Source organism: Prunus dulcis, chromosome 4, assembly GCF_902201215.1.
Source record: "Prunus dulcis chromosome 4, ALMONDv2, whole genome shotgun sequence".
Taxonomy (NCBI): domain Eukaryota; kingdom Viridiplantae; phylum Streptophyta; class Magnoliopsida; order Rosales; family Rosaceae; genus Prunus; species Prunus dulcis.
This window is the reverse complement of record NC_047653.1, coordinates 2,957,744-2,981,505: the sequence shown is the minus strand read 5'-3', so window position 1 is coordinate 2,981,505 and position 23,762 is coordinate 2,957,744. Positions and strand designations below refer to the sequence as shown.

General features: G+C 35.5%; 2 protein-coding genes across 5 annotated transcripts; one reads left to right on the top strand and one right to left on the bottom strand.

Annotated features, from left to right (window-relative positions):
- Positions 1 to 3,376: 3,376 nt before the first annotated feature.
- LOC117623814 (GDSL esterase/lipase At5g45920) lies at positions 3,377 to 8,471 on the top strand. 2 transcript variants are annotated; one of them, XM_034354805.1, is made up of 5 exons: positions 3,377 to 3,617; positions 3,713 to 3,937; positions 7,137 to 7,204; positions 7,390 to 7,574; positions 8,104 to 8,267. In XM_034354805.1, the coding sequence occupies exons 1-5, from the start codon at positions 3,519 to 3,521 to the stop codon at positions 8,142 to 8,144; spliced, it is 618 nt and encodes a 205-aa protein (XP_034210696.1). In that variant the 5' UTR covers positions 3,377 to 3,518; the 3' UTR covers positions 8,145 to 8,267. The 2 variants fall into 2 exon arrangements, with proteins under 2 accessions (XP_034210696.1, XP_034210695.1); XM_034354804.1 differs by having other exon boundaries at positions 3,381 to 3,617; positions 7,390 to 7,554; positions 8,104 to 8,471.
- Positions 8,472 to 17,290: 8,819 nt separating this feature from the next.
- On the bottom strand, positions 17,291 to 23,446 carry LOC117624890 (uncharacterized protein At4g18490). Of its 3 annotated transcripts, none has more exons than XM_034356395.1 (16): positions 23,319 to 23,446; positions 22,674 to 22,783; positions 22,400 to 22,526; positions 21,860 to 22,045; positions 20,976 to 21,749; positions 20,414 to 20,602; positions 20,237 to 20,338; positions 19,866 to 19,997; positions 19,188 to 19,400; positions 18,914 to 19,091; positions 18,701 to 18,768; positions 18,446 to 18,485; positions 18,145 to 18,318; positions 17,882 to 17,992; positions 17,701 to 17,784; positions 17,291 to 17,607 (listed from the first exon to the last, which is right to left on the bottom strand). In XM_034356395.1, exons 2-15 carry the CDS (start codon positions 22,735 to 22,737, stop codon positions 17,701 to 17,703), a joined length of 2,442 nt encoding a protein of 813 aa, XP_034212286.1. In that variant the 5' UTR covers positions 22,738 to 22,783; positions 23,319 to 23,446; the 3' UTR covers positions 17,291 to 17,607. The 3 variants fall into 3 exon arrangements, with proteins under 3 accessions (XP_034212286.1, XP_034212282.1, XP_034212287.1); XM_034356391.1 differs by having other exon boundaries at positions 22,674 to 22,766; XM_034356396.1 differs by having other exon boundaries at positions 22,674 to 22,730; positions 23,319 to 23,445.
- Positions 23,447 to 23,762: the final 316 nt, after the last annotated feature.

The following is a 23,762-nucleotide window of genomic DNA, read 5'->3' as shown; positions in this document are numbered from 1 at the left end:
AAATGAAGTCATTTTGTGTAGGCACATTGATTAGTTTTCGCTGTTTATTTAATGGAGGATCAAAACTCCTTCCTACTTTTTACCCTAAAATAATCTTAAAGTCGGTTTACATTGGCAAACTCCAATCACAAAATACGTTGCATTGCACAATCATCTTACCCACCAAACTCTACGAAGCCTCACGAATTGTTTATCTTTAAGGAATTATTAGTGGGAGTGTGTTGAACCTGGGGTGGCTACTATTGCACCACATCCAAAGATTTCGATCCAACTAACTCCATGGGGTTGATTTTCTTATGGCAGTGCTTAACAGAGTTGTTCTTGCCTCTTCAGATTACTCAAGTCAAGAGTCAAGAGGCTGAAATGAAATATAATATTTAAAAAAAAAAAATTCCTGGCCATTAGTGTAATGACCCAAAACTAAAATTCATATTTAATTAGTAATTTATTATGAGGAAAGACGATTTTGTCCTTGGAATATTTTATTAACGAAAAGTTGACTTTTTGACCGAGAAAGAATTTGACTATTCTACTTGTAACGTTGCGTAGAGCGCGATGAAACGAGTCTGTAGACACGGAGTGGGCTTGAATCGGAGTTTTAACGAAGAAAATACGGTTAAAATACCACGAGGGGCAAAACGGTAATTTAGAAAAATTAGATTTTTAACCCTCACTCTCTCCCTTCTCCCTCAATTTTCTTCTCTCTCTCTCTCTCTCTCTCTCTCTCTCTCTCTCTCTCTCCTCTCCCGCTGCTTCTCCTCCCGTCGCCGCCACGGAGCACCACCGGCCACGAGACCGGTCTTGTTCGAACAACCACCGCCTCCTCTTCCTTCTCCGATCATTCTCAGCCCGTGGAACTGCCGGCGCTAGCCGAAAATCACAGAAAATCGACCGGTTTTGTCAAAATTTCAACCCGCTCGTTCTCCTTCAATTCTTCTCCAAATTTGTCGAGTAAGGCACCCGGGGCCAGGCAGACCCGCAGGAGGGACCTTCAGGAGGTCCAGTTAGCTCGGACCAGAAGTGAGTGGACTTTTCTTTTATAAATGATTTTATACAAATGAATTTCATTATTTGATCTTGAATAAGTTTTATTGATTGTGGTTTTCCTAGCATGTTTTGTAGAAGTTAAATATCTTTATTTATATGTTGCCTAGTTAAAATGCTAAAAAGATATGGAAAGTAGAGATTGAGATTTATATCAGATAAAATGGCAGCAAAGTTCTAGATTTAATCAAAAATTCAGTTTTTCATCAGACCTTTCAGAAATCTTATATTTTCTTAAGCCACCTTAGGTACCCAGTTACAGAAACAGGTTGCCTTCAGTATATGTTGCCTTCGGATATGACGATGTCCACGGACATCCAGTTTGCCTTCAGTTTTGTCAGTACACTTGACATTTGCCTCACGAATTTCGGGGACGGCCGGACTGTGAGAGCCAGGAATGCGGATCAGGCTGACTACGGTCCCCTGAATCCTGTCAGTTTACGACTCGGGTTGACTTTGTGTCACCGAGACCTGCCAGGGGAATTGACGGAGTATCAGGAATTGACGGAATTAAAGGGGTACACCTAGGTGGTAGTTTTAAATTGATTACATTGCTTTTAAGCGAGTTTTATTGATCTTGAATATGATTGGCATATATGTATATAATTATGTGAATGCATTGATTTTAGTATGATTCAAATGAAGAGTAAAAATCCAGTTTTTGCATAACTGTTTTTACAGTGGGGTTAATATGTTCATATGCTATTTTCTAGACCTTTATTTTTGTCCACTCACATTTTTGAATGTTTTGCGCCCCCAGGCAGTAGACGTGCACAGGAATCCACCACCGGGCCGTTTCCTATCTTCCGCGCCTTTTCTTGATGTAGGATTTTTGTTTTGTAAAAAGATTAACTCAGTTGTAAATTCTTAGTAGCTGCTCTGATATTTTGCCGTAGATTAAGAACAGAACTGTTGGAGTGTATGTTTACGTATACTGGCAGTTGGTTGTATAAATTTACATGCTCTTTTGACAGGTGAAATTTTGGGATTGAACAAATTACAGGGGAGACTCTGCCGAATTTTCGGTAGAAGTCAAGGTAAATTTTGAAATTAAGTTTGTAACTAGAAGGGCAAATAGCTCATTTGTGCCCGACATTCGTCAAGTGTCGGACACGCACAGGGTCCGGCTCGAATTCCAAAACGGAATTTGGATCGGGTCCTGTCAATTAGTGTAATGACCCCAGTAACACAAGGGATAACTTTTTCACAGTGTTATTCCTATTACAAGAAATTTTTTTTGGCTAGAGGACCCATTAACCCTAAACCTATGGAGGATGTTTTGGTATTCCCCTCAGAAATCAAGCCTTGACTGCTGGATGATGATGATGAGTGTGAAAACTTGAGAGATGAGAGGCTAAATAAACAAGAGACTAAGAGCATATCCAATAGACTCTCTATCCTCTAATTCCTAACTATTTTGGCTAAAAAGAAGGAAAATCCTTCTCCCGCAGACTCCCTACTTGGCTCTCTATTTTGGTGAACCAGTTTTTGGCTCTCTACATCTAGCAAGGAGGAGAGAGAATTTGGCTAGGAGGAGAGATTAAAAGGGAGAGAGAGATAGAGACATTTGGGAGGTTGGTGGGGTTGGGTTTCTACTTTTCTTTTTAATATATTTGATTTACAAGAGAAAGATGGAGAAAGAGAAAGAGAAAATAATAATAAAATATTTCAGATTAATCAAAATAGAGAACAATGCTAAAGGAAACAAAGTGGTTTGCTATAATAGCTTTCTAGCTATTTTAGCTAGAAATTTGCTAAAATTTGGAGACTCTCTTGGAGATGCTTCTAGCTAAAATAACTAGAAAACTATTATAGCAAACCACTTAAAAGGTGTTTACTCCAACAATGTTCTCTTGCAAATCAAATATATTAAAAAGAAAAGTAGAAAAGTAGAAACCCAACCCCACAAACCTCCAAATTTTAGCCAAATTCTAGCTAAAATAGCTATTAAAGCATCTCCACTAACCTCCCAAATGTCTTTATCTCTCTCCCCTTTTTTCTCTCTCTCTTCAATTTGGCAAGCCTTCATTTCTCTCTCATCCTTGCTAGATGTAGAAAGTATTTCTCTAAAATAGAGAACCAAGTAGAGAGTCTGTTGAAAGGAGAATTTTCCTTCTTTTTAGTCAAAATAGCTAGAAATAAGAGAATAGAGAGTCTGCTTGACACCGTTAAATATAAGCGGGGGCCCAGAAAGCAAAGGCAGCATAGCGCGGTTTGACTTGAGGTGTCGCATCGCATGCCACGTGAAACTTGACAAGAAGTTTTTATTTTTTTGGTACGAAACTTGAGAAGTAATAATAGCTATTATATTGTATATTTATACATTATAAGATCCCTTTGGAAGGAGAAAAAAAAAAACAAAGTTCAGAATTGGTTAGCCACTCGCTCAAATAAAATCCCAGTCCCTGAAACGAGACCAACACACAGCCAGCCGTGGACTCTCTCTCTCTCTCTCTCTCTCATCAAATCAAAAGATGAGGCCACAGATTTACCTTTTTGGTGACTCAATCACCGAGGAGTCTTTCGGTGATGGTGGCTGGGGTGCCTCTCTTGCCCATCATTTCTCTCGCACGGTATGAAATAAAGTCAGAGTCTTTGGTCATCTTTGTGCGATTTGTGATTCTGGGTTTTGATTTTTGATGGGTTGGTGCATAATGGGCTTGACCAGGTTGACGTGGTGCTAAGAGGGTACAGTGGCTACAACACGAGGTGGGCTCTGCAAGTTTTGGAGAGGGTCTTTCCGAGCAGTGAAAACAGAGAAGATGCTCCACTAGCTGTCACCGTCTTCTTTGGCGCTAATGACGCTTGCCTCCCCGATAGGTGCTCTGCTTTTCAACACGTGCCTGTCAACGAGTACAAGCAAAATCTCCACTCCATTGTCTCCTTTCTCAAGGTAAACAATTACACACATAACCAAGGTTCATAATTTCTTAGACAACAGTCTACTTTGAAGCTGAAATCACCGTATTAGACAATAAAAGTTTCATTTTTTGGGATTAAAGATGTGGGTTTTGTTCAGATATGATTATACTTGCAAAATCAAGCCTTAAGATTTTGCAGAATCAAAAGGCCAACTGTGCACAGAACCAAATATTAATGGGTTTGAGAGATGGTATGTTTGTTAGATTTCTTTATATACGTGTTCATGATCTTTCACACAATCTGAAATACGTAAAGACATACTTAGTGCCATCTTTCTTGAGTACACGACCTCTGAACTCATTCAACTGCTGCAGCAGCGACAATCCCAACAAGAACAGGAAAGACTCAAGACTTCTGTTTTCTCTCATAATCTGTTCCAGCTCTCTCTTTATGATGAGATTAAGATTAGAAAACGTATCTGATAAGAGCAGGGCCTTAAGCTTATATGTGTTAGGTCAAGTCGTCTCTACTCATCACCAAGGGCCGACTTGACTAATCTTCCAAGCCCACCAAAAAATAGTTCACGCAAAAAAAGAAATAAATAGGATTCCTTAATAGGCTTCAAAATCTTTCCTTATTTCACAAGGTTTTGGGACTCAAGGTATAACCTAATTTAAACTCTTATTAAAACCTGATATAACTTAGTATCTAGTGCACCGATCTAACTAGGAAATATAGCAATGTTTGTTCTTTTGCTGCCCAAGTGTGCTAGGAAAGTGCAGCTAATCAACCATCCATTTTTCTCAGGATGGTCTTCTCTTTTGACTAAAAGGAGCATGGGTGGGCACGGTTTGGTTCGATTTTTACGTTGTATTGTAATTGGAATTGGTACTATTTAATCGGTGCGGTTTAAATCGATTCTATTGCGGTTTTCAGTTTTTTCGGTTTCAAACAAGATAATTTTTTTATTTATTTTTACAAATTTCAACTAAAATTTTATTTTTTGGGTTTAAAAATTCACAAATAATTCAATTTTATGCAAAGAGAAATGATTGGATCTAAAAAAGAAAGGTGCTTTGAAGCTAGGCTTGGAGAAATATTAGTTATGGAATTAAAAATTAAGCATTGGACTTAAATAATTTAAAAATAAATATAAAAATATGTGCAGCGGGTTCGGTACAGTTTTGTAAAGTGTGAAATCAGCATCAAAATCGGTTTAAACCGTTCCGGTGCCAATTTGTTGACTTTTTGGTCAAAACGATTTTTTTTCGATTTTATTTTATCCAGTCTCGGTGTTCTGATTTTCTGGTCTCAATGCCCACCCCTAAAAAGGAGGAGGCCATTGCCACCAGGAGCAGAGCAATGGTGGCCCTCTACTTAATTTCTGACACGCCTATAAATGTATACGTATTGTATAGTATCTGGGCGAGTATATCTTTCCATAAATTGGAAGCGGGGAGAACCCTAAAAGTCTAAAAGTCTACCTTTTCTTATTTATTAATTAATTTTTAGTTAGGTTGGGGAACTAAAAGTTGGTTTATATGGCTATCGATGGGATTTTACTGTTACTCTAAGGCCCACGACTTCACAAGTTACGTGGTTGTCTGTTTGGTTTTGCGTGTCTTTACGTTCCCCTTGTTGGTTTCTTATTTATTTGCTTCTCAATTCTTGTACCTTGTTTATGTCTCAATTCTTTGACCGCACTTCTGGTCACTTCACTTCCATGAAAATGAAATGATGAAGGTTCTTAGAATCATGGGTTGTTTTAACCTTTTGTTTGGATAATGTTTGCATAAAGACGTGTCAGTCACTTGACCAAAAAAAAGACGTGTCAGTCTGTGACAGTGGACATTTGTGAGACGTTTGTTTCACATGCTAAAACTGTTCTAGGCAAAAATATATAGTCCAGGAGATATTTCAGATTCGCTTATTCATGTTGGTCCTTGCATGTCGTTCGTTTGAATCTGATGCCCAATAGGTGTAACTTTTGCAGAAGTCCTGCTAGTAGGTATTGCTTTTGCATTTGAACTTTAGTTTATCGGAAACATGAGAAAAAAAGGAGGGAAAGAAAAGTTATTATTAGACTTTTATTTCCATCTTTTAAGTCAATAGGTCTTGTTGATGCTCAAAACTGGTTTGACATTTTTGGGCCCAACTTCGTAATGACGTCACCTTCGGCCCTGTGTGGTCTTGGGCAACGTGGATATTCTGCAAGACAAAAGACGAGCGGTAAGACCTTTGGCACCGGTGTGGTACCGGCCAAAGGCTCTCTGATATTTAAGTTAGTATCAAGTATGGAGTGAACAATGATCTGGACAGAGTGATGACTAAGTAGCCGAAGGTCCAGTTACCTTGTTTTGGGGACTTGTGCCCCTTTTTATAAATTTTGGAAGATGTGTATCTTGAGTGGAATATCAATGTGGGAATGTGGGCATTGCCTGAGGAGGTGCCACATGTCCTTGTGAGAAATGTCTAATGAAGTGTGGTCTTTTGATACGATCGGCAATCCATGGTGCCAAAGGCTCACATCTTGCCGATGGTACTTTGTGGGGTGCAATTGGTTATCCGTTTAGCGGGTCCTCCTTGTGGGTCCCTTGTTCTACGTGTCGTTCTTTGATTGACCGGTTAGATATGGTATAAACAAGTCTTGTTTAATATATGATGCATCATGCATGTGGAGAACAATGGTGGTGATTGCCATCATAAAGTGGAAATGGTGGCAGAAATGAAAGCTGCAAAGCCTGTGATTTATGGAGATCTCGTGTATATTAAGTTCTACAGTGTGGACAGAAATAGAGCTGATAAAGCAACCGCATTAGGGTGAATCTGGTCCTTCTGTTTAGGTTTCTTTCTTAGTCACAAATAATGAACCTAATATCCATATCAATTTAGGCATCTTTTGATTTCCTGTTGTACAAGGCAACTTAAAAATGGTTGATAGTGATGGTGGAATCAATTTGCTAAGTGTGGTTTGCATTTGTTTGTAGTGCATTTGAGCCCGTTTTTAAGCTTACATCTCTGTTACACGAAAGCAGACATTTCTTACATACGTACTACTGGTCGTTTGTACTTACTAAACAATAAAAATTTATACATTCGTTTTTATGTGAAACAAAAATTGTTTTCAATAGGTGTCTGCATATAAAATTAACTTTTTGTTCAAGTTATGTTTCGATTTTCGTTTCAACTTTCTACATGTTTACACTTTCTTCTTTTCTATTGGCTTTCAGAAGCGATGGCCTACGACTCGCATTCTCCTTATCACCCCTCCTCCAATCGATGAAGATGGGCGCCTTCGGTATGGTTTTACTATTTATGATTTTTTTAGTCCCATTATATCATCTATGTTTCATTTTTGGGTTTCGTATTAATTATCTTTGATTCTTGAACCACATGTAAATTTCTTGCTTATTTTATGTTAAGATATTTACATCAATTGACAACAAAAGAGTTTGATTTTAGTTATTTATGTTTTTGATTCAGACATCCCTATATTGATAATCCATCCAATCTGCCTGAGAGGACAAATAAAGCTGCTGGTGCTTATTCAGAGGCATGTGTTGCTGTAGCTCGAGAAAGTGGGAACCCAGTAATAGATCTCTGGACTAAAATGCAGCAGTTTCCTGACTGGGAAAAAGCTCATCTAAGGTCTCTCTGTCTCTCAGCATGTAATATTTGTCTACTTGCTCTTTTACTAAGCATTGGGATGCACCAATTTCATATATGCATTCGCCTCGCATTACCTATGAGCTCTCTAACATTTAATATGCCAACTCAGCTCATCTGATAATCTGATCTTACTTGTTTATGTACATGAATGAACTTGTATGTCTGTAGCTAGCATGCATGATTCTATCGAGAACTTGCTCATTTTCTAATTCTGAATCTTGTTGTTCTGTTAATGGGTTAATTATAAATTTACATTGGACTGGGGCATATCAACGGGCTGTTGAATATGTCTGCAGGCTTCCTCTGAGTCAATTCCGGCTTCAAAAATGTTTGGTAAACTTTTAAGAAGTTGTACTATAAGAATTTGGTTCCATGGGCCTTTTGGCCGGACGGTGCCTTTTGCACTGGCTTTAAGTTTTTGGGTTTCTGTACCTCTTGAGCCACCTTGTTTTCTTCCTATGTAGGCAACAGTGAGTTGTAAGGAAAAGACATAAGCATGTGATATTGTGTTCTTGATTGGAATTGCAGGGATGGCTTGCACCTTACTCCGCAGGGGAACATGGTTGTGATTGAGGAGGTGGTTCTGAAGCTGAAGAACGAAGGCTTGAGTCTAGAATCTTTGCCAGTTGATCTCCCACTTATAAATAACATAGACCCTAAAGACCCTCTTAAGGCTTTTCAAAATTGAAAAAGAATAAAGTTGTGTATCATGGCTAGGGTATTCTCTTTTGAGGGTTATTTTGCTACCATATAGGTTTAAAGATTGTTATAAACAAACTGATTAGGGACCGTAAGATGTTGATTTTCGGTTCATTTTGGCGCTGGTTGTTCCACATCTGGTTCTTTTGGTGTAAAAAACTCTATTGTCTAATTAATATCTATCTCTCTTTCAGTTCTGTTAGTTTTATACAAGTCTCTTTCAGTTCATGTCCTTTCAAGACAGTTCATCTCCCGTGCTTTTTTATTATTATCAGGTTTAGTTGAAGTTAATTTAAGGTGCGTTCCTTTTTGCTTTTTTTTTTTTGGGGACAATTTAAGGTGCATGTCAGTGAACCGAGAAGAACTGTTTGCCTTGAGTGTTAATCCATGGATGCTCATAAAAGAGGATTGTTTGTTCATTGAGAGGCTTCACAAGGATCTCATTATCATTATACCATTTATAGTTTTCTCCAGTTTGAAATCTCAGATACTCATCAATATCACTCCTGGTGTCGCCTTTGTTAGCAAAAAGAACACCCTTACAATCACTTTCTTGAAGAAAAATATCATGCAAGTGCCCCTGTCCTTGCTCAAAAAACAGATAAGAAAACAAGGGTTTCTTGCGCTCATTACAAATTCTTCATCAGTCCAGTATTCCTGGCAATGAAATCCCTTGAAGCCCAAATACCCCACACGACTAACCTTTTTTTCTTTTGATTTTGATTTTAATTATAAAAATAATAAATGATGAAAAGCGCTTTTAGAGCTTGGGCCATGTCGTGGAAAGTATCAGCTCTAAAATGCGGGCACATTGTTGTAAACTTGTAATTTATTGATATCTTAAAACTACGGCTTTTGAGGAACATAGTAGAACTTAAGAGTTGTTAGAGCCTTTGCTTTGCTTAGGAGAAAGTAAAAACAGGAGAGGTCTATACTCTTGAAATACATCGTTTGGTACACATGCTTGGCTTGGACTGGCTTGAACTAAATTTAGTACCATGTTTGTTTCATTTAATTCTAGTCTTAGATGAGATTGCTAATACCGGGCCCACCAAAAACACCTCCTTAGGAGGGGACTACTAAGCCCATGTAGAAAGAGAGGATTAGCTAGTCCTATGTTCACCAATGTATAAGATGCATATATTATATTGTAATACTAATAACATATATTATTATTATTATTATTATTATTATTATTATTATTACATACACATATACTATAATGTACATATATACATGTATATACACATATACATGTATATACATATATATATATATATATATATAAACACATATATACATATATACATATATAATATATATATATATATATAAATACATATAGATATATACACATATATTATTATTATAATATACTCATATACACATACATATTAATATTATAATAATAGCATACATGTATACATGTATATATGTAATATATATATTATATTATATATTAATGTACATATATACACGTATATTATTATTATAATATATCCATATACACATACATATTAATATTATAATAATAGCATACATGTATATATGTAATATATATATATATACACATATATGTGTATACATATTATACCCATGTATGTATTATAATATACATATACACACGTATATACACATATACATTATATATTTATACTATATGTATATATATATTATAATATACATATATACATGTATATACATGTATATTATTATTATAACATACCCATATATATTATCTATTATAATATACATATATATATATATATGTATATGTATTATACCCATGTATATATTATAATATATAGATACACCTATATACACATATATTATATACATGTATATACGTATATATACATGTATATTATAATATATAATATATATACATATATTATACATATATTATATATATACATATATTATATACATGTATATACGTATATATACATGTATATTATAATATATAATATATATACATATATTATACATATATTATATATACATATGTATATATACATACATATATAATATACATATATACACGTATATACATGTATATTATTATTATTATTATTATTATTATAACATACTCATATATATTATATATTATAATATACATACATATATATAAATATATGTATATGTATTATACCCATATATATTATAATATACATATATACACCTATATATACTTATATATATATATATGTATGTACGTTTATATTATTTAAAATATATAATATACTTATATACATGTATATACACATATATGTTTTATATATATATATATATATTATATGCATGTATATATACATATATATTATATATATTATAAAATACATATATACATATATATAGATATTTTTGAAAAAATAAAAAAATTCTAGTCCTAGTCCAAGCATACACCAAACGCAGGATAAGTGTTATCCAACTTAAACCAAGTCAAGTCAAGCCAAGTCAAACCCTAAGCATAGTCCATGCCAAGACAGTACTGTGTACCAAACGAGCCTGGAGTATTCTAAACGTATAGCCAGGTGGCTATACTTCACAAAATGGTTTTTGTTTTTTTGTAATTAAGTAAAATCTTAGCATTTTTAAATTACTTTAATTAGTAATTATGTTTTAATTATTATTTATTTAGTAAATAATTAGTATTTAAACATTTTACAAATTTCATAAATTACTTAGTAAACAGTAATCAATTATTTTAAATTATTCTGTGGACTATATGCTTGAACTATATTAATATTTAAATAGTATAGCCGCCCGGCTATACTCTTTGAATATATAGGATTATTCTAACAGTATAGCCACACGGCCATACGCTTTTAATATATAAGAATATTCTAAACGTATAGCCGTCGGCTATACTCTTGAACTGTATTAATATGTAAAAAGTATAGGCGGTCGGCTATACTCTTGAACTGTATTAATTTTTAAATCGTATAGCCGTCCGGCTATACTTTTGAAATATATTCTAAACGTATAGCCGCACGGCCGTACCCTTTTAATATATAAATATTCTAAGAGTATAGCTGAGCTGCGATACTGTTAAAATATATTAATATTGAAAGCTATACTCTTGAAATACATTAGGAGTAATTAAGTAATATCTTAGCCTTTTTAAATTACTTTAATTAGTAATTATGTTTTAATTATTATTTCTTTAGTAAATAATTAGTATTTATATATTTTAACATTTTCATAAATTACTTAATAAACATTAATTAATTATTTCAAATTATTTTGTGGACTTAGTGTTTTATTTTTTTAAATACAAAATGAGTTTGTTTAATATCTTACAGAGGTTGAACATAATGATAGACGTCAATATACTAGTAGATGATGATATGGTTGCACATGTTGCTGATTTTGGAATTGCAAAACTCTTGGGTGGAGGAGATTCTATTATCCAAACCATGACCCTAGCCACAGTTGGGTCCAGGTATGTACTTGCTAATTTAATATCTTTCAATTACAAACAACATAACTTAAAATGGTCTTTTCCTCATACATATGATATGAATATAATTTAGTACAACTCAAATATAATTCATATTGCAGAGAATGGAATGGAAGGAATAGTTTCAACAAGAGGGGATGTGTACAGTTTCGGCATTGTGCTCATGGAAACATTCACAAAAAGGAAGCTAACAGATGAGATGTTTGTTGGGGAAATGAATTTAAAGCAATGGATTGCAAACTCACTAGTATTACCAGATGCAAGGATAGATGAAGCTGTGGATGCCAATTTGCTTGGGATTGGGGCAGAGAAGGAAGATGATGATCAAGTGAGGAAGAAGGATTGCATATCATCAGCTATTATGAGGAAGAGAGGATAAGTGTGAAAGAAGCTGTAGCCACACTCAACAAAATCAAGACAAAGTTTTTGAAGGACGCTGCTGCAGGAAGAGGTGTGCTGTCTTGTTCATGCACGTCGATTTGATTCAATTTCAGTCTTTAATTTAGACAATGTAGAGGAGTGTGTATATTTTGGTTTTGGACTGATTTTATAAAGGAGTGTGTATATTATATAGAGATGGAACTAGTCATAAGAACGAAATTCAAAGCATCTTACTTGGTATGATATCAGTATCAGAGGAGGATTTGTTCTGTTGTGTCGTGGCTGCAACCACCACGGCCTCTTGGGAGCTCCTTCACTGCTTTTCGCCATGCCAAGAGGCAGCCTATTTTTGTTGTCTGTAAACAAGCAAGGTGGGATTGGGCCCTTTTGGGAGCTTGTTAGCCTAAAAGCTCATATCAGTGATGGAGTCATTGGGCTTTCTATAACTGAATATTTTGATTACCAAAAACAAACTTGATATATATGGTGGGCCTAAGCCCAACAAAGCAAAACACTCAACGGAATTTGCAGAGTTCACATAGAATGGAGCAGAGGCAACAATTTATTATTTTTTAAATGTTAGGGGGTGACAGCTGTTGAGATGTTGTTGGGTGGGAATACTTGGCTGCATTGCTTACTCTGACATTCCTGTGCCGTGCAGGGAGGTTTTGTGTGGTACAAAGGCCACAAGATGCGATACAAAGTAGGCAGGGTCTTTTCGGGAGCTTCTGCAATGAGGAGCTATGTTGAGAGGTTATAAAGAGGGGAGTTCAATCTAGCAGTCTATTAATAACTCTATACTAGATTAAACGATTATTACGGAACCCCTCATTATATCTTCTATGTCCCCTGCCCTTACTCAAATTAAGAAGAGAGAATTACAGGATAGAAATTTTAAGTTGAGGGTGTCATACTGGATTTTGTCAACCTCTAGAGACCACTTGCTTCCTTGAACGCTTTCAAGTTGGAGCAACACCTACCTCCATATATGCTGCAATTAACTAGTTTCCTTCTTTCCAAAATTGGATTGAATTGGCCCAATCCTTGCAGATGGAAAGAAAAGAAAACCCATAATTAGGGAAGGTGATTGGAATATTGTTTACCCAATTAAGCTTAAGGTAGGGTTAAAGTATGAAGGTTGTGGTATTTATAGATTTTCTTAGTCCTCCTAATTTGATATTATTTTTAGTTGTTGTCTTAAGTGGAGTGAGTGGTCGTTTGTGTAGTTGGCCTCATGCACTCATCTAAGATTGCCATTACGAGAAAGAAAAAAACAAAAGAGTAGCAAGGCAATAAAGTTATTGAGAAATGTTAATTTTGGCCTAATCTTTTCTTTTGTATGCCTGCCAATTAAACTCGTTTCCGAATCCTTTTCTCAACATGCAATTTTGTCTGAGGACTTTCCATCAATGTTGTTGGAATATGTCATCCCTTATGTCATTCGACATGTCTTTTATTAAAAAATTCATTGTTTTTTGTTGTTGGTCTTGGTGAATGTTAATTAATGTCTAACCTATTTATGTAACCAAGTTGTGCTACTTTCCCTAAACGAAAATGGGGGATCAATCTACGAGAGGTTGGATAATGATGATAACCCAAAAAGCTTGATTACTTTCAATCAAATTTTTTCAATCGTCTAGTATGTTATGTTATCAAAATTGTAAACAAAATTATCAGTTATTAGAATTATATTTGAATGTGTTCAATCTTCAATTGTAATTTGACAATTTAACATACATATGGTAAAGCCGATGAAGGTTTAATTAGTGGATTACTTATTTTGAAGTCTAGCTTATAATGCTAGCGTTAGTGTGCGCTTACCATGCAGGCGTGCTAGCAATGTAATTTGGCATTATGCTCGCACTGATGGTTCTGAAAAGGTTAAAATATTAGCTTCATCATTGTGTGTGTAACGTGTTTGTGTCTCAAAACTTTGGTAACTTCCCTAATTATTTTCCATTAACTTTAACCCGCACTTAATTTGGGCTTAAGGTTCACAGAATTTGGGCTTAAACTCAACGGGGAATTTGGTTGTTTTGAGACTTCAGTTTGGTTCTGTTTCTTCATTCGTATTGGTTTTTTTTTTTTTTTTTTGGCGATTGCTGCCATTTGCCCACATAAGATGATTAAGAGGGTGAGAGCCAAAGATGATACAAAACTTCAAGGGTTCTGAATCAAAATAATGGGAAACGTGAGGCTCAAGCAGCAAAATCCAATATTATATTTCATGTTTTTCTTACGTTGTGTGACTGTTATATACATACATATAGATATCTCATTGATTTCCATTTAACAACGTTGTTAAGTATCATTAGCAAACAAATTAAAGATAATTGATTCATATATAATTACATGTGGGAGGTTGTCCTTTCATCAAACGACAAAAAAGAAAAGAAAAAAAAGCTAGCTGTTTGTGATTCTCAGTGGTGTGGTTATACCAAGCCTCGTACGCATAAACATTAAACTAGTCTTGTCAGGTGATTTTGGTTTGGCCATATAAAAGCTAACTTGCTCCTCTTAATGCATTTCCTGTTTGTCATCATGTGGCATGATGGAGACATAGTTTTGGTTTCTTCCTTGCTCCTCTTTCTCCTTCTCCATGCTCTGTCTTATGCATATACTTTGGACAAAAGCTTTAAAATTTGTCAGTATATATAAGTTTTGCTTTTAAGCTCCTAGATAAATTCCATCCGGACTTACCATGCTTGGCTTTCACAAATTAAGGTATACCATATCTGTTACTTAATTTTTCGAGCTTCTACTTGTAATGCATGCAAGAACGCGCTTGCGTGCACACACAAATATATAGTACCTTTGAGAGTATTATATTTGATGCGTATTTGTTAGTCGGGTCGGGGGGATGTTTTAGAAGGTTTGGAAAACTGTCCTCGGGAAAAAAGGGGCAGAAAGCTTCTCAGCCACAAGTGTTCTAGTGTATTTATATATGGAAATGGAACTACTTATCATGGCTTCAAAACTCAAACAGATGTGCTGCTTCCTTTTGGTTATTGTGCAGTTATTATATAGTTCAAAAGTACAAAAGAGTGTTTGACTTTGTTGATTCAGTGATGATGGTTGCCTTTTCCCCACTTTGAAAAGCAGCTAAATTGAATATTGAAAGTGCTTCAAGCATAAACACAAATTAAAATGATTACACGAACAAGATAACATAAAGGGTACCTACTTTTACTTGCAATGCAAACTTCACATTGACTGAAAAAGAGAGAGAAAAAAAACAACAGATAAACCCTTGTAAATGGGCATTAGCTATCGAAATAATCCGAGTTGAAGCTTTGTATGTGGATAATAGAAGAAGACTTTGATTATTGATAAAACCCTGATCATGGGTTTGACTTATTGTGATTGTGATTGTGATGACTTATTCCATAGAAATAATCCGAGTTGGAAAAAGCAAGATAAGATACCATTTGGAATTGAATACAATTAGGACATATTATCTTATCCCTAATCACTTGTAAATGGGCATTAGCTATCGTTTTCGGCTGCTAATTATAAAACTTAAAAGTGCATGTTTTGAGCCAATCAAATATCCTTGTAGTACTTTTCAACCTCATCATATATGAAACAGAAACTTTCTGTTCTTGAGACTTCTTTCCCATCATATCATGATTTTCAGAAAGTGATACTTCTTTACTCTACTCCCTACCATTATATATATATATATATATATATATATATACTTGAAAAAGGAACCACATTAAAAACAAACAAAGATGGATTATATATTATTCAGCTGCTGAACCATCAGCAGTAGTACATTAATTTTTATTTCGAAAAAAGAAAAAGGACATGAGTTCTGCAACACAGGATACTTGTCTATGCCATGATCGATGATCAACGATCATAACAAGTTCCTCCAAGTTTCGACAGAGTTCAGATTTTCAGCAAATACACTAACACACCTTCATGCATGCTAAGTTACTGGTAATTTACAACCCTTTAGCTCACTCATTGAAGTTGTATACTACTGAACTTTGGAGTGATGATGTGGATCAGGACCTCCCGGACTCACTCGCTTGGGTTTGTAATGAGTTTGGTTTGCTTCTTGTTTTCGCAACCAAACGTTGAGTAATTCCCTGGCCCTTCCAGCCAATGTGTGACCGGAACTGGTTAAGTTGTTCTTCTTCTCCAATCTTGGATTAAGAGGGCGAGTTTCAGAAGTAGAAAATAAAAGCAGCAGCATTAGTGCAAACCAGACACAAAATCTCCACCTAATATACATTTTTCTCTAATGGTTTCTTTCACAAAAATGCTAGGCTTGTAGACTCCAATGTAAGAGGGTGTGATATATATAGTGCATCAAGGTGTTAATTAAATTTTTGTTATCATAAATAAATATTAAAAGTGGGTGGGAAATAGTGGGGCCTCCAAAAAGCCACATTGTGATTGTAAATTTGTAATGCTTGTTTTGTTGTGTTTTGTAATGGAGTTCTCGTACCTTGTGTTGTTTGTGCCCATCGGAAATAACAATTACCGACCATCATCTCTTCAAGTCTCTCAGCTGCAGATAGAATAAAATTTCATCTCTTTGTTTAGGTCTTGAATCTCTCTGCTTTTGAGCTAGTGATCATTTGCCTTCGGCTGGTCTAGCCTTTCTATAATGACAAGCTTCCAAAACCTTTTGGAAATCAAACGAGATTAAGTAGGATTGGGTTGCTTTCATAATCTTTCCTTTGGTCCGGCCGGCTTAGTCGGCTAAAAACTAAGACATGAGCGGCCGCCGCCGGACAATTTCAAATAAACAGTCCCCCCATGGTGCTTCTAAGTGTTAAGCAAATTGCAATTCATAGATGCCCTTATCTATTAATCTCGTGGGGATTTAATTAGAAGGAAAGCTATGGTTTTCATATTGGGTTTGAACAACACCACCTTCTCCTTTTATCATATATTATCTGCGCGGCTAACAAACTTCCAACCTCTGTTTCACTTTAATAAATTGAACAAATTACAAACTTACTCGAGCCTGGACTCATTTGCCGGCCAACAGTGCCTTCATGCATTTATATAAAAACAAAAAAGAAGATGAACATGTTTTTAGGTATCACTTGTGTATATATCATTCAGAAACCAGAACGTCATACGATCTTTAAGCGTAACTGTTCCGTGAGCATGCACACACGTGACACATCCACACATGAAAGGTACAAGTTATATACTCAATCGATTCTCTAACCTGTTTGCATCCTGGTAAGAACAGAGCCAAGGAAAAATATGAAAAGGAGATGCTCAACCACATAGAACACAAACGAGGCTATTGACTAATCATTTACATCGCCGTCATCATTATTTTCACCCCCTATGATCTTAAGAGTCTGAAAATTGACATGCAAGTGGGAAGTTGCAAGTGCAACGCCTGATTCAACTATGAAGCATGACATTTGAGTTTTCAACAATGTTGGCATTGCTGGATTGCTTGGAGTATCAGGACCTTGAAGTCCGAACAAAAGAAGAGAAAGTGCAACATGATCCTGATATTCAACTAACATAGTAAGTCATCATTATTACCGAAGTTTTACATGCACAACTTTAAGTGTGTAAAAGAAAAATAAGGCAAAACAAACCTATATAACAACTGTCGGTGCTCTTGAACATTTCTGAACCTCCTTGGACACCAGTTTTGCGGCAAATTTCTGAACTTTGTGAATGTAGTCAATTATGAAGGAAAATGCAACTTTATTTCTGTTAATAAAATGGAAATTAGGAACAATAACAAATTAACATCTAAGACAGTCTGAAGGATATCTTTGCGTCGTAGATGGGATGGTTAAGCATCAGCAGATTATTGTTGTTCACAACAGCTCTGACGAGCAGTTCTTTAGCTTCCTCATGTTTCTTTTTCAGCATGTTACATATCTGCAAGGGGGAGGGAGAGGGAGACGGAGAGAGATCATTATCTTATAGCCATGATGTATGTATAAATTTAACTGAATTCACTTTTAAGTGTTTGAATCTCTTAATTATAATGCAAATGCAAGCCAATGTAAAAGAAGTAATAGTTTACTCACATCTTCAAGCTCCTTAGTGTATGCTTCAGCCTTTTCAACATTTCCATCATTTTCCATTATTGAATGAATTTCAAGCTCCATTGCATTCGAGCAAGGACTACCGAGCCCAGAGGTTGGATGGTCATCTAAAGTGCTCTTAGTCTTTGTCTCCAAATGACTCTCATGAATGTAAACCTAGTGAAAACACAAAGAATATTGTAGCAGGTAATTTATCCAATATCAGGCTTCCACCTATTTTACTTAAAATACATTTAGCAGTCATTATGAATCATTAATTCTATAAAGTTTGTTAAGACGGAACCTGTTCTTCAACAACTCTTTTTGAAGGTTCTGTGACATTTCTGCAGGTGTTTTGGGATAAAGAATGTGGAATGTCAGCAGAATCCCAGTAAATCATTTAGAATACATAAATAGTAATAGTGCTTTATGCGGTTATTTGGGATGACAAATGGTTTCTTTCTTGGTCTGAGGATGATAAATGTGAGAAGCTGGCAAAAAAAAAAAAATTTCAGTATATTAAGTTAAGCGCATATCTACTAGACTAGTACAAGAGTACCTGATTTCACTTGGTGAGTGAGAGAGGCGTTTTAGAGGCTTTAAAGATGCTAAACCTGAGTCTGATCCCTGAAAAATAGCTTCGTGTAAGAAATTGGGAAAATGCAATAAAGTTCTCATAAAGCTTTTGGACAGAATAGACCAAAGCTACAAATAGAATGTCATAGTCATGATATCATTTTGAAGAGAACTCCAGGAGTTAAATGGATAAGACCTCAAATGTTTTTCGCTTCAAGGAAAGGTTTGGTGGCATTTGTTTCTCACTGCGATCAACAATCTTGGCAGTCTTCAATTCCACATTGCCTTGTACTTCCATGTGTTTCTCTGAACTCAGGGATTTTACTTCTTTTTGAGATGCAGCATTAAATGAAACTTTCTTGCCACCAATATTCCTACATTTAGAGATATCAAAACATTCAAAATGACAATAAAAACATTTCTGCAAAAGAAAGAACTGAAGAAGAGGAATAATTACACTTGCATCATACTTTGAAATGTTCAAGGTAGAAAGTTCAGTTTTCTTCTTGGCAGTTTTATCAGTAAAAAGTTTATTCCCTTCAGCTGTAATGATCTTAGTGTTCCTCATAGACTCCAGGCTCGACAGCATGAATTTTGAATTGACACATGTCTGAGCACTAGGTTCACTTGTCTTCTCACTTGAGCTGGAAGGACTAGCTTGACTGGAAGAAATTTCCGCATGCCTAGAAAAACTTATATTGGCAATCACAAATTTCACTAGAAGGTCCTGTGGACCATAAATAATGGTGCAGAACAGTATATAAAATGGGTTTCCATGTGCCTGAGAAATGAGCACAATTAAATATGTGAATGATAACGTCAGTCAAAGCGCCATTCTTCAAGGCAAGAAATGCAAAAAAAACATCTCACAAAATCTGGCAGTTTGATGTCATGTGAAATAAATTTATTTAACATAACGAAGATTGAAATATTGAAGGAACACCACAATAATGGGAAACATAGACACTCCATATTATTAAACATTCCAAAAAAGTGACGACTTGGTTGGGTACATTGGTGAAACAATTAAATTTAAATCTATCAAAGAAGAGATCATAGTGAAAACCCTGCATATAGAAAAGTCGAACTTCAAACAGTCAAAGTAAATTTTAAGATAGAACAAGGTCATTTAGAGATGTGCTACCTACCTGAGATCATTAAGACTTTTTCTCTGTCCACTTCCTAGGACAGGTTCCCTTTCTGTTACTTCTTTATTACACAAGAGTGAACTCCCAACCAGTTTGGCCTTATTTAGTACACCAGCAGAATTGAAGTCCTCCCTGTCAATGATTACAAGGGACACTTCTATTTAACAATAACAACAGCTTTATTGTATTTTCTATTTAATAAAATGATGTCATCCAATTTTGAGTGATTCAATTCAAAGTATATAATGTCAACGTAGAAGCTTCTAGAATTTATTTATTTTTTTCAAAAACGAAAAGAAAAGAAAAGAAGATTATGGGAAGATTGTACCTCGTGTCCTATACTGATATTACTGAATGTTAGCATTCTTTACCTTCCAGGTATTACATGTTTGACTTTGGTTTCTCTATCAACTAATACAGGAGCAGCGATCAATTTGCTTCCAATTTGTGCATCATTAGCAATACCACCCACCCTGTTGAAGATTATATGAAACAGTTTATAAATTTAAATGCCAACTATGCAATTGTTATGGAAAACTATGACTCACCCTTGCTCAATTGCAGGATGTAGATGCATGCTACCAATTCTTTTGATTCCAGACGAGAGAGATTTTGCTCCTTTTAATGATGGCTGACACAATTGAGATCCAGCTTCCTCCAATCTCTTAGAAACATTTGAGTGGAAGTGTCTGGTTTTTATTTTATTTGTCAGTGTAACTTCATCAACTGCAGATTCACTGTCAAGCAAAGAGGGGAAAAGATAAATAACACTTTGATACTGAAGCTGACATGTTTGCTCCCCTATCAGAGCTATCTACACAATTCAAGAACATACATGCTAAACAGAGTATACCATCATAAGAATTTTAATGATAATTAGACCAGGACACATGCATCAACTCATACATTAAATGGTTCTACTCATTCTTTATAGTTTTAATAACAGATGCACCTGAATGTTTTCTGATTATTGTTAGTTTCTATATTCAAAACCATCTTGACTATGACATCAGTTTCTAGTTCTTATAGTTCAAAATTAAGTCATGGACTGAAGGATGGAATCAAATAAACAAAGACAGCAGATAAGAAGACGTTCACAGATTTCCTGACCTGCCCTGCATGGATAAGGGAAGCTTTCCAGTTGAATTTTGGTCTTCCTTCATACTTTTGATGTTATGTGGTGTCTCCTTCGAGACCAATGTATTGGAATTGTCTTCAAGATCTGAATCATCTATAGCTGGTTCAAAGTTTTCTGTCAAGATATCACTGCCTGACTTGCTCCTACCACTGTTATTACTCCCCGAACCAGCAATATTCATTGGAGATGAATCCTTCAAAGGCAAGTCTTCATGATCAGGACCGTCTCTTGTTGGCATTTTCTCATTAACATCCTCTTTTCCACTTGAAAAGGTATTTACGGTTGTGATATCATTCTTTCCTTCAAAAAAAGTATCTCCATTTGAATCATCTCCTCCTACAAGTTGATGAGGCAAATCATGTGTTGCCTGATTAGCATATGGTTCTGTGGGCATTGCCTTCTCAGATAAATGAATTTCTTGATCTGATTCTTCTACCCTCTTAGTCATTACTTTTTCAGGAGACATTGGACCATACGGCAGTTCCAGATTTTCTGAGGTCTCAGATTTTGATGCACAATCATCATTCATAGAATTACCGTTGCCTGAAGCAAGTAATGTAGTATCAACCTTTGAAGTGGCCACTCTCTCAGAATCACCATCAAGTGTACTAATCTCTTCAGCCAGGTCAATTTTAGAGTTTTGAGACCCAATTCGATCAGAAACAACCTCTTTGCTGCTATCTCGATTCTTATTACAACTATTTTCACTTTTCTTTAAGCTTGAATCAAAATCAAAATTATCCAACCTACTTCCAAGAAAAAATGTCAGGTAACCAGTTGTAAAATTCAGAGCACAAGTACACTTGCATTGCTATGTAATCATAATATCAGCACAACAAGAAGATACAGAGCTCACTCATTGAAATCAAAAGAGAATTTGAAACGGTCTTGTTTCCCTTGACGATTTCCTCTGGACGGTTCTTCTTCAGATCTCTCAGTTTTTGCAGATTTCTTGGGCGGGCTTGAGAAATCAAGGTCTGGCATGTCCATTTTGAAAGATGATAACTTGTTAAAGTCACCATCTAGATTGAAATCCATATCCCTGAACAGGATAGGGGAAAAAGAGCTCTATAAGTGGCCTGGAATTTGTAGACTCACACTGACTTACATATATTGGAGCTATATCTGTAAAACTGGAATAAGCATTTCTGGAATGACTTGATTCCTTTGAATCCCAAATTCTATCTTCCTTTTCAAAACAATTTTTCGCGCATTACACAAATACCAGATACACCAACTAAACACATAATGGTAGCCAATTTACCCATGATAGCACACAGAAGTGATAAAAAGTAACTGTCACGCAAATATTTAAGAACTAAATGAAGGAGCCGGTTAAATATTTAGCAAAGATGGTTCTATAATTTAGTAGCAAACTTTTTTTGGCAGTACTTACAGCTTCTCAAAATCAAACACTTTCTTCTTGCCTTTGGAAACCGTATCAAAGCTAAAATCCATTCCATCATCTTCCATTACTGACATTGATTTCCAGGAGCTGAGAAATTCATTACCAATTTCCTCATCTGTTATAAAAGGAACACACGATTTGATTACATTGTTCAAGTCAAATGAAAAATTCCAAGCTGAAAACTCTTACTTCGACATTCTTTTGGCATCTGATCCGATGACTTATACAGCAAAGATAAAGGTAAGGGAAACCAAGAGAATACCTAGAAGTGAACTTTTTTCTTTTGGATTAACCGAGGAAGATGTCGCCTTCTTTGATTCTGCCATATGAACAGACTTGTAGATCTTATTATACTCTGCAAACAGACAGTAACTGTCAACATTACAAATTTCAGTCCTTGTCCACATTACAAACTTTTCATGCGACCCAACCAAAATTGTTAAAATAACAATTATAAGATAACAAAAAGAAAACTATGAACCTCAGTTTACAAAAACTTATACTTATCAGTATAGCACAAATCAAAGCTAATAAAGACAGAATTAAATCTGCCTCAAATTAGTGTAAGAAAATTTTAAATTCTGTACATTTTTCTTAAGCAGCGAAAACTTGATCATTAAGGGCAAAATCAAAACAATGACTGATGGAACCAGCCAAAACATAAACTCTCCTCTAATTTGACTTTAAAAAACGGTTAGCCATAGGAACGAAAACATGAAATTTAGAGGTTAAAGGGAGAAATTGCAGAATCAATCCTACGATCTAAAGCAAGCTCGGCAAACAAGGGAATTGATAAATTATACTTTCCAGGAAAATCTCGAATTGATCAAGAAATGCGCGAAAGGAACAGCTCGTGAATCCGAAAGCCTATAAGAAACGAGAGCACGATCAGGGATTGAGAACTCACAGATTTCAAAGTCGTATATGAGAGAGCGAGAGAGATTGCAGAGGTGCGAGCGAGTTGTGAGAGAGCTCGTCGCTTGGTACAGTGGTCTGAGGCACACTCTGTATTTGAATATTATTTATAGATTTCCAAGTTTGAAGAGGCGGGGGGAGGACGTTAATGACAGATTAGCGCGCTCTTTCGACATGGAAGGCTATAAATAAACCCAGGTTTATTTTCCAAAGTGTAATGTACTGCATTTAGTAAGGCTTCAGCTCATTGGGCCCAACTAAAAGGGCTTCAAGGATTTGGGCCCAATTAAAAGAGCCATACAATAAATCAGAGTTTTGGGAGCCCCAACTCAACTTTGGCGGGGGTTGTTGGGAATGGAAGTTTTTTTTTGTTTTATTATTATTTTTTAATGGTCTGTGGTTGGAAAGTCTTCACTCAGAAAAGGACATGCAATGA